Raw genomic sequence first — 18,858 nt, 5'->3', positions numbered from 1 at the left:
GACTGAAATGGGACAAGCTGGAAGGTGTGACAACAGATGGTTGTCCAAATATGACGGGGAAAAATGTTGGGCTTTTAAAGAGGATGAAGGATAAAGTGACAGAAATTAACCCTGTGCAGAAATTGACATTTTTGCATTGTATTATTCACCAGGAAGTGTTGTGTAAGACAGTGTTAAAAATGAACCATGTTGTTGATACTGTAACTAAAGCAGTTAACTTTATCAGAGCGAGAGCGTTAAATCATAGACAATTTGTTGCACTTTTGGAGTTAAATCAGAGTGAACATGGTGACATAAGCTACCACAGCAACATCAGGTGGCTCAGCCTGGGCAAGGTACTGACAAGTGTCTGGGACCTGAGAGACCAAATTCAGTATTTCTGTGGGGAGACAGGATATGACATCCCAGAACTTTCAGATGAAGACTGGGTGGCAGACCTCGGATTTGCTGTGGATGTGACTGCACTCATGAACGATATATATAATATTTAAGGATTAACATTTTATATAAAACCAAATTATTATTTATCTTACTGTATATCAAAAATCATATTGAGCAGAATTTAATTGAAATATTGTTGATGTGGCCCTCCAGCAGTGCTCGGGTTGCTCATGCGGCCCCCGGTAAAAATGAGTTGCCCACCCCTGGCTTAGACAGAAAGGTTTGAATTGGCACAAAACACAAAAATAACAAATCTCAGAACTCTAGCTCTAGCACACTTAAACGTGAAGTGACTTTGTGGTGGATTTTAGTAATTGGAGTGAAACAATGAGTATGTACAAGGTTTAGTGAATGTAGTTTGTGTCTGTACACATGCTGTAACCAGCATGTGCCCCTCAGGGCTGCATTTATTCTTTAGGGCGCTGTGGAGCTTAACATGACACGCAGACGTTGGAGCCTCAGGAGACTGTAGGTGTGTAATAAAGCTGTACCTTATACACTCGCTCTCTCTCTCTCTCACACACACACACACACACACACACACACACACACTGTGATTTCTCTCCAAGACAAGGTAGGTTTAAGATTTAGCTTGAGCTTATTCTTGCACTTAAAGATGCCAAACTTTTTGCAGTTTTATTGTAACTTTTTGTGGAAAATCTGTTGTTCATATAGTTCTGCATGCAATAACAAGAGAAGAAATGATCGATAATGGATCAATAGACTATTGTTAGACTGTTGGGCATGGTGGGGATATCCCCCCACCCCCTCTGTAGTTTACGCATCCTACGTTCGGCGGAATTGTTCTTATAATCGGTGGGGATTAAATGTATCCCCCCACCCAAAGTCTTTTCATCATTACATCGTCATTATTAACAACCAAATTACACATTTTGATCTACCAGAAACAAGTCAGAGCCATAGCGCTGTTGCAGAAATACGTTTTAGTTTGAAAATTGACTGTAATATGTATGTCTAGTATTTCCTTCAGAGGAGAGATGCTAATACTAAGGTGGGCGTGGCACTGAGATCAATGAGTAAAGATGATGGTGTGAACACAAAACATATGAGGGAGGAGTAAAATCTTCCATATTCAAGGGGGTCTCAGCATAGGCAGAGTTTTAGATTATTGACAGGGTGGCAAAAGAAAAAACAGAAATAAAAATAGAGACCGTCTCGAGATTGGCACCAACCGCTATGTGTGTAACATATACAATAAGGCGCGTCATTTAATGTTGTAAGTTCATGATAAAAAGAGGACGGCGTTGGCTTTCTGTTCATTTTTGCTGCAGTACCATACATGAACTGCTGGGTGCAGTGTTGCTTCACCATTTACATTGTGAAAAAGAATTGCGCAACAGAAGAAAAACCAACCTAAAGTCTCAAAAGTTTGGGACCATTTTACTGAAAACTTATACTAGTATACTCTTTGTATGGGTCTCAGCCTTTGGTGAAACAACAGTTTATACTGTTATATATACTGTATATATATATATATATATATATATATATATATATATATATATATATATAAACCTGCTGTTGTGTGTTAATTTTTCTGAATAACATGTTACTGCAAAATGTTTACAAATTTTCAGCTTTTTCACAAATTGCATCCTGATTACAAGATATGTTATAGTAGTTATATTCTAACCAACACAGGGCGTAGGACATATTTAAAAGTATATCATGCTTAGAGTATACTCTTTGATTTTTTTTTAATTTTTTTTTTTTTGGGGGGGGGGGATGTAATAAACTCTGTCTGAAGTTATTTTTTCTAGTAATCTTTAGACAGTTTGTCAGACTGCATGGGCCATGTAGTTTACGTAGATATATATATTTTTCACTTTTTCTTACAGGAGCTCTTAAATCTTGCACCAATGCCATCTGGTGTGTGCAAGACCCTCATTGAAGCCCGTCATGGAAAAGACGGTTTTGGCACTCCTGAGAACCCAGAGAGGTTTCTCAATCAGGACTACCAGCAGTTGAAAAAGTACTGTCTCAGTCAACATTTAAGGTACATTGACGATATGTTTCCACCTGACCATCAAACAATTGGGGAAGGGATACTGTCACCTCAGGACTTGGCAAGAGTGACGTGGCTGAGGCCAGGGGTGAGTGTTTCCTTTCAGGATTCTTACCAAGTCATTCAACACATTGGTGCTTTAGAAGGAATAAATGGATGTAGCCCTGAATGAGCACACAGAAAAATAGGTTTGGACACCATTGAATTAATACCTTTAATTGTGTCATATCTCTTATTTTGAACCAGTGTATTTAAACAATCACAAAATATTTACTGTATGCAATGATGTAAATCTATGAAAATGCACATAAACTTTTGTTGTTGTTTTAGAAACTTGTTCCTGATCCATCTTTTGTTGTTGATGGTATCTCCAGATTTGACTTTGGTCAAGGAATGGTTGGTAAGTTGGTTTCCACCATGTCTCAAAGACTGTTCCCTTTTGTTTGGAAGTTGTCTTCCTTTCCATATGTCCCTACCTATTCAGTATGAGCCGTAATCTCCGGTCTGGATTTAAGTATTTCTTTACGCACCTGCAGTTACGCGGATATCTCCTGCTTCTATTCTCCGGTTCAGGTTCCTGACACGCCCACCATGCATAAATCAACCTAAAGCGTCTAAATCTGTGAATGAAGGCGGTCTGAAGCCAGGGAGGTGGACTAGGCCATGATGTCATTATTGTCATTATCACGAAGCACTGCATTTTCCTAACACTTGTCATTGAAATCCATGAAAATGATAAAGCACATTTTTCATTTGAAATGCCTTCATTGAAGAACAGTGTAACAGGTTGATTTGATCAGATTATTGCAGTGTAAAGATCGGGCACATTTTTCTGTCCAAACCACAGTTAAAATCTCTTTTCCCTCCGATACTAACGACAGTATAATGTTTGTTTGTGTGGAAAGCCTGCTTTTACTGATTTTTACTTTTACCTTCTTAAATTTCTACATTTAGAAATGATCAGCACTCATTAGTTGTCATCTTCATCTGTCATCAATGTTTCCCTTGTTATTTCCTTTGTAGTGTATCAAACTGTAGCTTTATTTTAGAGATAGTGTTAAAATAGTTGGACATCAGTCTATCGTCTAACAGAGTTTCATTGTACCAAGCTGCAGCCGTAGACGGCACAGATATAATACCAGTGGGAGCAGTTGGATTGGGGTTAAGGGACTTGCTGAACATCCAACAGTGATGGCCCGGGTAAGATTCGAATCGGTGACCCAACAATTACAAGCACGCTTTTTTAACCATTAGGCCACCACTGCCCCATGATGAGTTTGTGTGCCTTAAATTGTAACTAAGTCCAGACTTTTGGTGCAATATAATGTTTCATCTTCTTGCGGCGCTGCAGTTATTTCAGGTTCAGAGGAGCATAAGAGGAAAAGAACTTAAGCCACCTGGAGAATACGTGTAAGGCCAGATTTGACTGGGAATGCCCACATTCCAGTGTTGCTCCACTCAAAGTGCGTAACTGGAACGAAGGTGCGCAGTGACTGACTTACGTACAGAGGCAAAATAGCACGCAGCCAAAAACAGCGCTGCTACATGGTTTTTCTGACTTACCGCATGGGAGAATAGAACCCTATAAGTACTGATGTGTTTTCTCTCATCGGACTATGCTAAGCTATCATCACATCTCCATGTAGGGGACTGCTGGTTTCTGGCATCTGCTGGAGCTCTGACATTCCAGAACTACATTCTTGGACAAGTTGTTCCACTGGAGCAAAGATTTGATGTGGACTACTGTGGACTTTTCCACTTCAGGGTAAATGTGTTGTGTTCTTGGTTGGTATGCTAATTGTAACTGTCACATTCAAGAATGGTTCAAGCATAAAAATAATGTAACTCTCTTTTTTGTAGTTCTGGAGATTTGGACAATGGGTGGACGTTGTCATTGATGACAAACTGCCAACAATCAATGGAAGACTCATCTTTGTTCATTCTAAAGACCCAAATGAGTTCTGGCCCGCTCTCTTAGAAAAAGCCTACGCCAAGTAAGAGTTGTTGCACCGCATGTTCTGCAGTCTGTCTGTCTGTCTATGAGAGTGACCTCTGTCCCATGTGACAGGGTGTGTGGTTCTTATGCCGACATGAATGCTGGGACCCCTGCCGAGGCCTTGGTGGACTTCACTGGAGGGGTCCATATTTGTATCAACCTATCAGAGCCACCGCCAATGCTGTGGGATATGATATGCAGAGCTGGTCAGTCCAAGTCACTAATGGGCTGTGGTACTCCACAGGGTGTAAGTATGACTCTGTACCACAATTCACAACTGTTTCGTTGTCTGAAACACTCATTAGTTCTTTAGTTTTCTCTCTGCTCAGAAGGCCTTTGGCAGAGCTTGAGATTGATAGCACAATCCTTGGAAGTAGGGAATCTTCAAAAACATGCAGGATTGGCTCTGGATTGTCTGTCAACGCTTCTAAAGGTGCGTTCACACCGAACGAAACTTCAGCAACTATAGTTGCTTAAATTGCCAGTGATGAGTCGCTTGAACATAGTTGCTCTTTTTGCTCACTCCATCGCTTCATCTACCTGACTGGGCGAGTGACGTAGATGTCGCAACACAGCGTCACTTGAAGTTGCTTGAAAAGTTAAACACTTTCAACTTTGAGCAACTTCCAGCAACTCAGGACGCATGAGTCGCGTCACATGAAGGGAAGTCGCTTGACGTTGCGTCATTTACATTGGTTTTTAATGTAATTTAGTTGCTGAAGTCACGTTCTTTGCGTTCATACGTATGAACACAACTTCAGAAACTCTGGCGACGTGACGTGAGTCGTGCGATTCCAGCGACACAGTCTCGCAATCTGATTCACTCCAAGTTGAAAATGTTTAACTTTTCAAGTGACTTTGAGTGACGCTGTGTTGTGACATCCAGTCTGCAACAAGTCTCTCCCCACGTCATTCCCCAGTCGTCACTGTCTGTAGAGCCGGAGGCTGCAGCGGGAGGGGCTGCGCATTTCCTCAACTTACTGGGGCCAAAATGAAAGTACTATACTGCTTGAACAAGCCTTTTAAATTTTAAGTATATTTTGAGTAAACTCATCTATTTGTATCTCCTTAAGTTGATCATTTAAACCGTTAGTACAAGTGGCGCGGTGTATGATGAGTGCTGTAAACGTACGGACAGAGAAGAAGTGATCAGCCCTCTCAGTGCTGCCACCGGCTCTGCAGACACATACTATTCATACTGTTCCCTGGTCGTCACGTCACTGTGATAGATGAAGCGACGGAGCGACCAAAAAGCGAAACTATGTTCAAGCGACTCATTACGAGCGATTTAAATGACTATAGTCGCTGAAGTCGTGTTTGTGTGAACGCACCTTAACAGCTTATCCAGAGCCAGCCAGTATTCATGCACAGCTAATAGGAACTGTTATTCAGAGGAGCTTTAACTATTTACCAGTTTTTACAACATTGTGACACCTGTGTTTGCAGAGGAACAAAGCAAATATGAATAATCTTTCAAAGTGGTTCCAAATTATATTTACCTAAACAGTTTTGAATTTTACCAACCATGTGTCATTTTTTTGTGATGTCCTCACTATGACAACCAAATCTTAATTGTGAGTTCTGCATTCGATGCATTTGTGCATATTGTTTTCAAATGATGGTCTTGAGGTGTTTACATGAAGTCACAATACAATACATTGTTTTTGGATGTTTTACCTTGTATTTTTCTATTTGCAAATGTAGGAAACCTCTGCCAATACGGTTTTACCAAATGGCCTAGTTCAAGGGCATGCCTATGCAGTCACTGGCGTGAAAGAGGTAATCATGTTTTATACATAAATACTAACCACATTCTTGGTGTTATCAACATCTAAATGTGAGCCTAGTTAGTCAGTATGAGAAGCTGGTGTGTAGTATGTTGGTAAAAGCCATGTTTCTCTGGTGATGGTTGGTGATCAGCTGATTTACCAAGGCCAGAAGGTCAGACTCATTCGTGTGTGGAATCCCTGGGGCCAAGGAGAGTGGAAAGGGGACTGGAGTGACCAGTAAGTGCACATGTATTCAGTGGGTTAGACGTGCTGGGAAAAATAAACCAACAATACATCAAGTTTTCTGAGTTAAAAGCAAAATGAACTTGACCTTATGATTGTCTTCTCCTTATGTAACTCAAATAAGATGCTTTGATGCAAGTCTTCTCCTGTTTAAGTTAGCAAGCCTTTGAGTGCACTGAAAAACATCCTCCGGGGGTTTTACACACTGGTTTGGCTGGTTTTAGAGTGAGAAGTGAACCCGATACTGCCGTGACATTTACCATACCTGCAGGCTTTGACATGTTTGTGAAGAGCACTGCTCTCCCATGCTAATCCTTCTTTATTCTGCTGTTGTTGACTGGAAACAAAACACAGCAGTGAATGAGCCACAGGTATTTTCAAAGACACAGCCATGTCCAATAACATTTTACATTTATTTAAATCTTTGTTCTTTTGGGGGTAATTGACAAGAATTCAGCTTTTGCAAATTTATTGTATTTGACAGGTTGGTTGATTAAGGGGTGATTTTTATGTGGCGCTGATTGTAAAGTTGTGCATGCTAAAATAAACAAATAAACAACAACTTTCTGCAACATTTAGTAACAAACCACATTTCTGTGTGAAATTTGTGATATTTACTTGTCTTATAATGTTAAATATCAAATTAAAATCTAATTGTACATATTAACTAAATGTTTAATTTCACTCATGACATTTATATTTAACATTTAGATCAAGATGTGATGGCCTGGAGCCCTGTCCAGGGTGTAACCCCGCATAACGCCCATTGATAGCTGGAGATAGGCACCAGCAGGCCCCTGCGACCTTGAAAACAGGAACAAGCAGGTCAGAAAATAGAAAATAGATTCAACATTGATAATGGAAAACAGATTTAACATTTATTTCAATATTTAGATTTTACATTTATTTTAATTTTTAGATTTTACATTAAGATTTTGCATTTAGATTTTACATTTAGATTTAAATTTAATATTTAACATTTAGATTTAAGATTGACATCACATTTTTACAAGAAAAGTACATATCACAAATATTGCTGTAAATCTGGTCAAAAGTAACATAATAAAATCACATATGTTTTTTTAAACGTGGTTTGTTGCTAAATATTGCAAAAAGTTTATTTTAGCAACATTACAATCGGAGCCCCATGGATGTTTTGCTGATAAAAACCTCTATTGGAGAGTGAAAGCGAGTGGTTTTAAAGGTGTGGTGAAACTGCAGTTTAGTTTTTCCACTCAGTCTTTTAAATTATTTCCACAGAATATCAATTTTGAACAAACAGCATCAGGCAGCGCTCTGGGCAGAGACGTGCAGCTTTTATCATGTCAGGTGAAACAGGAATAAAGTCAACAATTATCAAACATGCCCTTGAATTGTACAGCATAGTAAGTCAAACGTCTCTCAAAAAACTTATCATTAACTATGATCTCACAAATAAAAATGCCATCTAAAAAAACATAACAAAGTTAAAGATTTTTTTAAAAAAAAAATGTTTTATTTTTTAGAAAGATTTTAGGTTTTTAACTAAACATTTGGTGCAGTGTTGCTTTAGCTGCTACACTGGAAAGGGTTTTTGATTCTAATGAACTGTCTCCAAAGGTCCCCTCTGTGGCAAACTGTGTCTCCTCAAGATCGGGAAATGTGTCTGTCAGTACGAAATGATGGAGAGTTTTGGTAAGCAAACATTTCTCTCCTTTATCCTTAGTTTGTTGCGTTGTAGTCACATGTTACCTTCATTTTGCTCCTTAGGTTAACCCTGGAAGATTTCCTTAGGTTCTACTCAGATCTGGACATTTGTTGTCTTTGCCCTGATTTCCTCGATGGCGGCAACAGTTGTCACTGGAAGACCTCGTACTACGAGGGCCGCTGGATCGCAGGAACCACTGCTGGAGGTTGCATAAATAACCCTGGTACGTCCTCACCTTACACCCTAATGCTGTTCATTATTGTGGGAATGCAAACTATTCCCACTTTAAGTTCCAAATACTTTCTTATTCTTCTGACTATATTGTAACCTGTTATTTACTCTGCTAATTCTAAACCTATCTATACCATTCACATGTCAAAATGTTCCACTGCTTAGTGGCAATACTGCTATGTAATATAATTTGTAAAATGCTGACACTTTTGCTTTTAATGTAATATTAGGTTTTATGCTTTTACTGTAAACTGCTATATCTGTCAATATTTTAACTCAGAGACAATTTTAGTCCCAAAATGTCAATTTACTAATCAATAAATCTGTCTACTTTGTAGAGGTTGCACTCTGACAAAATACATTGATATACATTTTGTAATTGACCCTGTTTGTCATGATTCATGCAATTCTTAACCCATTTACACCATTGAAAGATCAAAATGTAATTCTACTTAGTGACAATGATAATATCTAATTTGTAAAATGCTTCCTTTTTTAGTTTGAATGTAATTTAAGGTTTTCACCCCTTACTATGCTTCCACAAGTAGGACTTTAACCCTGAGACTTCTGTGGACAGCTTTAGCTTAGTATCAGAGCCTGCTTCTACCTTCCTTTGAGCAATCATCATGTGAATCCTGGTTCAAATCTTGCCCTGCACAGTCTGTAACCTTAACTCTACATAGATGTTTGTTAAATCCTCAATGACTGAACTTAATGCTGTGAGTACTGCCTACAAATGTCTAAGCTTTTGGTAAAAACTGTACAAACTTGAGTTCATTGACAATAAACAGATACAGCCAAAGCAGTTGGACATTATTTATCACATTCCCACTTTTCTAGTTAATAAGTTAATTTCTGAAAACAGTCATTTTAAACCATAATGCAATAAAAAAAAATCTGCAAAATAATGCAATGAAAAAGAGAAAAACACAATATTTTCTTTTGCCAGCCAAGAATAGTTAAAAGCAAGCCCTACATTTTTGAGCCTTCTTGATAAGGAACAAAATGATTGAATGATGACAGTTTGCCTTTGTACATGAAGAACATTTACTTTATAGATGAATAACCAAAATATGTCATTTCTACATTTTCTGTGTTTCAGACAGCTTCTGGTGTAACCCACAGTATCGTGTGAAGGTTGAAGATCTTGTCGGGGAATGTGCAAAGACATCTGGAGAGAACAACATGCTTCTGTCTCTCATGCAGAAACCTGACAAGAGGAACAGACGTCTGGTGAAAAATCTCTTCATCGGATTCTCCATATTCAAGGTATCATTGTTTCACGTGGATACGCCTATGTAAAGGAAATCAGCACCTACCAACACATACACATTTACCCATGAGAACTTTGCACCTCACAACTCAAATCTAATAGTTTCATTGTTTGATTTACAATCTTTTTACCTTTCTAACTTCTCCTTGTGTTCCAATGTGATGATCAGTGATACTATCTAATACGATTAATAGGCAATGCTTATTTCCATCACAAATAGTGTCTTGTGTAGCGATGACTTCATTTGGACAAAACATTTTCATTTAGTCGTAATCATAATCAACTAAAATGTAAAGAATGAAAGTTTATAAAGTTTTTAAACTAAGTGTGGATCAACTTGACCGTGGCTCAGGTGGTAGAGGGTCGTCTTCTGATCGAGAGGTTGTGGGTTCGATCCCAGTACCTGACTATGTGTCGAAGTGTCCTTGGGCAAGACACTGAACCCTAAGTTGCTCCCAGTGGTCGACTAGCGCCTTGCATGTCAGTCCTGTCCCACTGGTGTGTGAATGTGAGAGTGATTGGGTGAATGAGCTGATATGTAAAGCGCTTTGAGACTGTTTCAGTGGTGATAAAGCTCTATATAAAATCAAGTCCATTTACCATTTGATATTTGATGGTTTTAACTATTAAGGCTTGTCCCGCCTTCCACGCAATAAAAGTAGTTTTGATTGGATACCTATTCAAAAAAGAAACTCAGCTCTGATTGGATTTCGTCCCATGGAACATTGATGTTTAGTTTTTATTAATTACCAAAAATGTAAAAACATTTGATATAGTTTTCGTTCACATGTATTTTTTTTTTTTTATTATTCTGAGTTTAGTTGTTGTCACTTGAAAAATGTAGCCAACAAAAACTGTGGCAAAAAAATTGTATTCAACAAAATTAACACTGCGAACAGTTCTAAAAACAGTGTCCTGTTGCTCCCAGGCGTAGGCGGAGTTTGAGATTTTTGCCAGAGGTGGGGCAGCAAAAAAAAAAAAAATATATATATATATATATATATATATCTATATATATATATATATATATATATATATATATTTTTATAGATATATAGATATATGAATATATAGAACATCTCGAGTTTCGCTTCGCAAATACGGAATGAAAACAAATGTACACATTTAAGTGTTTTTATTTATTTATTTTTTAATTTCTGTAACATAAGTTTTGAAAGCTGTATTATGGACCTGCCAAAATAAATCCAAAATGCAGCTTGAAATGTTCAGCACCCACTGTAACTTAAAGAATGACAGAGTAAAGTTGCTCAAATTAATCAGTGTTATAATTTACGAAGTTAGGTTTCTCAGTGTATCACTACAAACAACAGACTTATGGGTCCACAGATCACCCGCGGTGTCTGCCATGTTGTAAACAAACAAAGCTCTGAGCTGCTACGGGAAGCAGGAAGGTCAAATGTCATCGGTTGCTGGTCCTTTAAAACTTTTTTACTTGGTTTTATTTTGTAAACCTTTACATTTTGTATTCACATTTTGAGTCACTGTGTTTTTGGCACTTAAAATATGTGTATATTATGTACATTATATTATATTAAGAAATGTATTGTTTTCAAAACTTAAATGAAAACTTTTGATCACTGTGGGGGCATTGCCCCTCTGTCCCCCCTCAAACTCTGCGTATGCTTCCAGGGTCTGTTTGCATGCTGAGCTCTGACGCCCAACGTTGTCAACTTACAAAGAAATCTTGCACGATCCTCAAATTATTCCTCAAAATTTCCCCAAATTAGATTAAAACTAGTCACAAAATCAAGAAAATGAAATGTGTACATCCTGCAGGGTCTGATATCTGTCACCTATTGCATGGCTCGGCACCTCACCTACTGCACATCATTTATAAATGGACGTGAAAACTGGGCACATTTAAGATTAAATTTGTGTTCCACTTAAGATCAAACTGGTCTGTATTTGGTCCTTATCCTAAAATGAGCTTAACCCCGTCTTAGATCAATACATACAGTACAATAAACAAAATAAATAAATGAATCCCCTGCATTATGGTCAGCTAACTTTAATGCTACACATAATTATCACTAACCAAGTTTCAAAGAATCTGTTTATATTCAAAGGTTTTGAGCTAATGTCCTTTTCCTTTTCCTTTTTTTTTAAGGTTCCTGAAGAAGTAAGTGAATTTTCCAATGATTCTCTCAGATATCCCTCATATGCTCTGATGACAGTGAAACGCTGCTAAGCAACAGAATGTGTGCCTATTTCTAATACTACAGTACAAAGCACAGAGGGGGAAGTTCCCAGCTGCCTTTTTCACCACAAACAGACCTGTGGCCCAGACCAAAACCTTTGTGAATGGACGTGAGGTCATGGAGTTTCTGAACATGACGGCCGGTGAATACCTGATTGTCCCGTGTACCTTTAATCCAAACCAGACAGCGTCCTTTATCCTGACTGTCCTGGCCAAGGCCGAGACCCACGTTCAGTAAGATACTCTCAGGATCAGACCTGTGCGTGACGTTGTGCAACACTAAGTAAGTAACTGTGACCTCATGTCTTTTTCCACAGTGAGCATACTGGAGGTCAAAACCATGAACACGAAGGTCATAACCATAAGGAGAAGGTGACGTTTATATCTGTTTGTTGTTGCCTATTAATGTTTCATTTATTTATTATCATCCATGTTTAAGTAACACTGTCTGATGTGTGTGAATGAAACAGGCAAAATAAAGAATTGTTTGCAAAACAGTATATATTATAGGTTTAAAGATTATATATAAATATATTTTATATATACTCTAGATATTCAATGATAAATATATATATTAGACATTTGTACAATGTTTGGAAAAAAAGGGAGGAGAAGAAAAAAAACTACTGAGTTCATGTGATGAGTTGAAGCTCATGATTTTGTTCCCTTTGTTTTTTAAAGTAAAAGTTCCAAGATTTAGCAGAAAAAAATACAAGGGTTTGATTCCTACTAAGTTATGGTTGAGTATGGGTAGCTCACCGTCTGCTGGTTGGGTCACATAGGTTTATGAGTTTTTTGTAGGCAGATTAAAAAAAACCATAAATTAGGAAACGTGTAATAAATAATGAAATGAGAAATACATTTTTCATATTCACAATCATTCATTCAAATTAAGTGCACTAATAATAACCAAAAGCATAATCATAAAGTCATTGCAATGTTCAGATTGTTCACAATCATGAATTCAAGTTGTACAACATAATCATTCATCTTCATAATTGGACCCATTCAAAACCACGGTTGGTTTACAAAACATACAAACGTAATTTCATCAAGGACAAAATACATGACAGCGTTCATCAAACATTCAATTGTTCTCTGAAGTCCAACCTATACTTCGGCTTAATTAGCTTTCAAAAAGAAATAATAGTTTTCTATACCTTGACGTAACTTCATTTAGACGTAATGTGAAGAGTTCGCCAGGGTTTCCAAAATGGTGCTTAGCACCTCCGCTACAAGCAAACGGGAAAATTAAAGGTATCTCTTTTTAAAGATTATATTCTTAAAAACTGAAAGGGCCGATACACTTATTCAGTTTCCATCCAGTCATTTAATTTGGGACTTTTGTGCCGGCTCACGTTAGGAGCTCACATAAGTGCGGCTGGGTTCTTCTCCTTCTTCTTTTGGGGGTTCTTTTTACTTTCTCCACTTCCTGTGCGTTCTTCCTCGCCTCACATTTCCTGTCCATTACTCAGTGTTCACACCCACAGTTACTACAGTTTAGCTGCACACCTTTCCTACACTCTTCACTCCACTTTGGACATCTCTGTTTTCCTCTGCATACACCCACCACATGTCCAAACCTCTGGCATTTGTAACACCTGAGTGGATGTGGTACATACGCCCTCACTGGATAACTCATGTATCCTATCATTATTCTCTGGTAGAACCACTCCTTCATCATCGACTGACTGTTTACCCTCATATCATTTCTAGTTGTGCATTAACCTTTTTACTTTCTCCACACCTCTATTCTCCCTTATCGTCTCCTCAAAACTCTCATTCAATCCAATCCCAGATATAACTCCTCATACTACTCCAATCACAAACCTATCTAACACCTTCCTTCTACACACACTGCCCATTTCTATTGCTTTGTCTTTTTGTTCTTTAGTTTTACAAATAATCAGCAAACCCCCATCCCTCACAAACCTCGCCATCTTATTCTTCAACTCTCTAGTCAACTTTAAAGGATAACTACTCAACATCTTCTAGTTCTCTTTTGATCCTAATCTCAACATCACCTTGAATTGAGTTTCCTCCTTCTTTCTCTTTACTATCCTTTCTCTCTCCTCACCACTGCTTTCCTCAAACTCCCGTTCATTCTTTAACCCTGCTGTGCCATCGTTCCTTCCTCGAGTTGTATTTGCGCGGTATGCCAGATGGCAGAGTCCATGCCTGACTCGTTGTCATCCTCGACAGCTCCCAATCATTTCACTCCCACATCAATAACATAACCTGGTTTGCATAGTTCCACCTATGCAACGTCTCCTCCCCTCTCTCACTCACTCACTCCACTGCCATCCTGGTTCACAGCCTCGTCACTTGCCGGATCAATTTTTGTAACTCACTCCTTTTCGGTGTCTCTCACAAATCCCTCCATAAGCTCCAACTGGTCCAGAACTCATCACCGGAACCCCCTCTTCTGACCATACTGTATCTGCCCTGTCCTCCAGCAGCTCCACTGGCTCCCCATCAAATTCAGAATCATCTTCAAAATCATCCTGTACACTGTCAAAGCCATCCACAACATCCCCCTCCCCCCCACCTGTCTGACCTCCATCCACCTCACCCCTCTTCAAATCCAGACTCAAAACCCATCTCTTCCAATCTGCCCATTCTCTGTAAATTCTCATTTCTAATTTTGCCTACATGCCTTTTTCTTTTCTTTTCTCTTCTTTGTATTATTCTGTTTTTAATGTATTGCATTGTTTTCATTATTCTGTTTTTATTGTTTAACTCACTGATTCCTCCCTCCTAATGTTTTACAGCCACATACAGAAGAAACAAGTGACATTGGCGGAAAGATGAGAAGCCTTTTCAATGGATATGCTGACAAGGTTTAGTTGTTGTGTTGGTGTTTTTAAAGGAGTTTGGTTTTTTGAGGATTCCAGCTGACCACAACGTCTCTATTATATTTTCAGAGCGAGGAGCTCGATGCTGAAAGCTTGAAACTAGTTCTGAACAAACATCTCTTGGAAGGTTTGGAATTTTTATTTCCAGACACTTTTAGGTTGGAGAAAGTTCAGATTTAATTTTATTTGTTTATTTTAAACTAGGACATGCCGAGGATGGAGGCTTCAGCATTGACAGCTGTCGCAGCATGGTTGCTCTGATGGATGTATCCTAATGTGTAGAAATCTGATAATGCAGAGAAGAACCATAGATAGCTAAAAGAAACCAAACAAATGCACTAAAATAAGAGACCCCCCCCAGCCACAACAGACCCACCACCCCACCACGCCTGACCACACCATCCTGATGTATTTGTACTCTACACGGCGGCTCAGCCACCAACAAAGGGACCGGGCCCCCACCCGACAGGCCCAAATGTGTGAAACTACCCACCACCCTGTCATGGTGCCTCTCCATTCCCCAATGTATATATGTGTATGTGGTGCAATAGCTCCGGAGGGTGGAAGTGGTGGTCCCAGGGATATTAGTGCAAGATCGCTAATAATTAGGTGAGGTAAAGGAGCGTTTTTTTAAGGGGAAATGTTTCTGGGGACCGTTTATTAGGTGCACCACCCACCCCCCTCCCGTCCTGGCCGCTTCAAACAGCTCCTAATCCACCCGAAACCCTGCCTAAACTGCCAAAAAACTACGCAAAGCATCAGTGACTCCTAAATACAGAGCCATATTTATATGACATAAAGAATTAAAAAGGAAAGGTCAGAATAATTCATGTCACTGCAACTTACATCTACCTTTTAATTGTGTCTTACTTTATTTTTTACACACATGTTTGTTTAATTATGAGTTTTTATTTATTAGTATTTGTTTTTTCACAGGAGTTAAAAACTAATATTTTATGAAAAAAATGATTATTTCTAAAAAAAAAAAAAAAAAAAACTTAAAAAAAATTAATGTAGAAAACAGAATTTGGAAAAAAAAAATAAAACAGATAATTATTGCAATATATAACTACACAAAAATAATAATTTTTAACGTACTACTTTGTATGCACTCATTTCATAATACATAGAAAAACTCTATACCTTTTTTTTCAATATTTCGTTAATATAAATTTTATGAGTAATATAGTTGTCTGTCACATTTTATTTGGCTTTTATAAACAATTGTGTACATTTACAGATATTGTACATGATATGAGTGATAACACGTGTTATAAAGGCTATTTTGCACAATAGGTGTGCCTTCAGATTTTTGGGAACCACTGTATTAAGCTTTACTAATATGTGTCAAAGACATCTATCAATGGCAAACTGAATGCTGTGGAATTTGCTCGTCTTTGGAAGAAGGTTGTCACATTCAAGGTAAAAAAAAATCAAAACAAAGCAAACACAGAATGGTGATCTGGTTCAGTGATCAGGAAACTTCCTCTAACGCTCTCTTCTTTTAACCAGGGCATTTTCTCCATAGCTGATGCTTCCCAAACAGGAAAACTCCCAACGACCGAACTCAGCAATGCAATCATGGCTGCAGGTAAAAAAAAAAAAAAAAAAGACAAAGTAGAGACACTACTTTTTTAGTAGAAAGGATGAATGTAATTCCCAGCATTGGGAATCTAAATAGAATTCCAGCAAATTGAATTTGGACTATATGTGTTTATAATTGGTCTTACTGCCCACAGAGAAAGAAACAAGAACATCATCATTCTATAGATCAGGCACGACCAAGTGGCAAGCCGGGGGCCACATGCCGCCCTCAGTCTAATTCAATGCAGCCCCCAAAATAACAAAACAAAAACATAAGCAAAAAGATTTACAACATTGCAGGAAAATACAGTAAAACACAAAAAAAAACACAGAAAATACTAAAATAACACACAAAACTACTGCAGAAATGAACACAACAGTAAAATTACAATTACGCCAAATAACACAAAACAACAGTAATTCACAAAATGACGCAAATGCCTAATAACGAGCAAGACAACAACAAACATACACAGAATGACAGAAAAACACACAAAATACAATAAAAACTCATTGTTAATGCTGAGTCATGAATGTTGATCATGTGGCTCTTTCATCAAACAAACACATTTGTGTGCCCCCCATTGTGATAGAAGTTGCCCACCTTTAGATGTTAGAGATCTTAAACTGTCCATCAGATGAAATCAATGATGTTTTGTATGTTTGTCGATGGTCAGGATTGCAGCCCAGTGAGGCGTTGGTAAAGTTGCTGAGTCTGCGTTACCAAACGCCTTCTGAATCCATCACAGTGGAGAGCTTCATCAGCCTGATGCTTCGATTGGACTGCATGCATCGTAAGGAGAGGACGGGATTCATTTTAGTGATAATCCTGACACTATTGGTATTTAAATACTTATTTCTTCCACACAGAAATGTACTCTCAGCTCAATGATGGAATGATGATGCATCTCAGAGAAAAAGAGGTACAGTATGTGTGTTCATTTCCAATAGAGCTGTGCTATTTCAACCAAAACTGACCAAAATGTCATAACAAAAACTACCATTAATATGAGCAAACCACCATCAAAACAACCTGTACAAACAGCATGACTGAGAAGATTCCCTGCAAAACGATTTGGCTTCAATACCTGGAGGCAGATTTACTCAGAGGTGGCAAAATTACTCATCTTCAGTACTCAAGTAAAAGTATAGATAGTTGGGGAAAAAAGTAGTCTGGTAAAAGTATTTAAGTTGCTCCTTTACTTGAGTAAAAGTAAAAAAGTACATGCTACTAAGTAAAAAGTAAAACAAATGTCCCTTCAATAATAAAACAGGATTTTTTGAAACCAGCAAATTCCATATCTTTTATTCTTTTAAGAACTTGTAGAATCCTGGTACATGGAAACACGTTAAATCTGTGACCTTTGAACAGCTGGAGAATTTAGCACTCATAATAAATACAATACGTAAGGGCACAAATTGATAAAATATCCATGGCATGTTATGATAAAAAGTTGAACTCTGTTACATGTAATGACTAATGTGATAACGGAATGCCTAATAATAATAATAATCCTTATAACCTGCTTATCTGTTTTTTCTGTATTTGTGTTTTAGTTTTAAACAATAAAACAAAATAACCACACCGTTTATTTGTTTTTTTGATTTGGTTTTAAAACGGAATAACCAAAGAACGAAGGGTACACAAATTCTAAATATTTGCATATTTTGATGAATATGATATGATCAATGAAAATTGTTTGAAATCAACATGTATTAAGTGAGTTGGTAATAATAACTAATGCCAAGTGTTGTGTTTCCACAGTGGTTAGAGCTCACCATGTACAGCTGAGCCAACTGACAAGATGCCAGACTGGGACCTGTGGTGACTTTATTATGGAAACCAATTCATAAAGGGATCTTAATCACTTTCCCTACATTTACCTGTAAAATTAGAAGCTTGAACAAACTTAGTCTTTTTTGCAGATTCAATCAAATATTGCTCATATTCCAATACCAATATAATGAATATGTATCCACCTCCCCTCATGTTGTTTTTCCCATTCTTCATCTAAATACGGGGTGCCTCCAATGCCCTTGGCGACCTGTGAAAAGCTCTCTATAAATAAAGATTACTTACTCACTCACTTACTTGTTGTCACTACCAAGTTTAGGGTCAATTCTAATTGTAAATGTAATTGAAAGAAATGTGTTGCTGTTGTAATCATAACTGAATTGTAATATAGTTCAGATAACTGATGTAATTATCATAGAAGTTCTATACAAACTGTCAATTACAATTTAATGAAACAGTTCTATGTCTCACACATACAGTACAAAGTGAACAATTGTTAAAATATGTTTCATATTGACTTTTCTTACTACCTGTCACTTCTCTTCAGGATCATTTTATCATTAAAATAATAATAAAATCTATGGGTATACTGATAAAAAAAAAAGGTTTGGACGCCCACGCCAAAAATATTAAAACAAATTACCTTGTCAGGTAAGTGAATCATTGATAGTGTGTAGATATTAATATAATTCATGTCAAGCTACTGCATATAGCATTATTGACTTAATATAATCACATTT

At 37.7% G+C, this 18,858-nt stretch overlaps 1 protein-coding gene across 2 annotated transcripts; it reads left to right on the top strand.

Moving 5' to 3' along the window:
* Positions 1-786: 786 nt before the first annotated feature.
* Positions 787-18,414, top strand: LOC114456804 (calpain-1 catalytic subunit-like). 2 transcript variants are annotated; one of them, XM_028438788.1, is made up of 22 exons: positions 787-913; positions 2,301-2,555; positions 2,798-2,867; positions 4,114-4,232; positions 4,328-4,461; positions 4,536-4,710; positions 6,168-6,242; positions 6,384-6,469; positions 8,075-8,149; positions 8,225-8,385; positions 9,496-9,662; positions 11,795-11,806; positions 11,910-12,118; positions 12,202-12,256; positions 14,656-14,724; positions 14,809-14,866; positions 14,944-15,005; positions 16,093-16,161; positions 16,252-16,330; positions 17,001-17,117; positions 17,194-17,246; positions 18,089-18,414. In XM_028438788.1, the coding sequence occupies exons 2-22, from the start codon at positions 2,322-2,324 to the stop codon at positions 18,113-18,115; spliced, it is 2,106 nt and encodes a 701-aa protein (XP_028294589.1). In that variant the 5' UTR covers positions 787-913; positions 2,301-2,321; the 3' UTR covers positions 18,116-18,414. The 2 variants fall into 2 exon arrangements, with proteins under 2 accessions (XP_028294589.1, XP_028294588.1); XM_028438787.1 differs by lacking the exon at positions 787-913 and adding an exon at positions 920-1,015.
* Positions 18,415-18,858: the final 444 nt, after the last annotated feature.

The sequence above is a fragment of the Gouania willdenowi genome, chromosome 22 (assembly GCF_900634775.1).
Source record: "Gouania willdenowi chromosome 22, fGouWil2.1, whole genome shotgun sequence".
Classification (NCBI taxonomy): domain Eukaryota; kingdom Metazoa; phylum Chordata; class Actinopteri; order Blenniiformes; family Gobiesocidae; genus Gouania; species Gouania willdenowi.
Note: the sequence above shows the minus strand (reverse complement) of the source record. Positions and strands in the feature narration are given on the sequence as shown.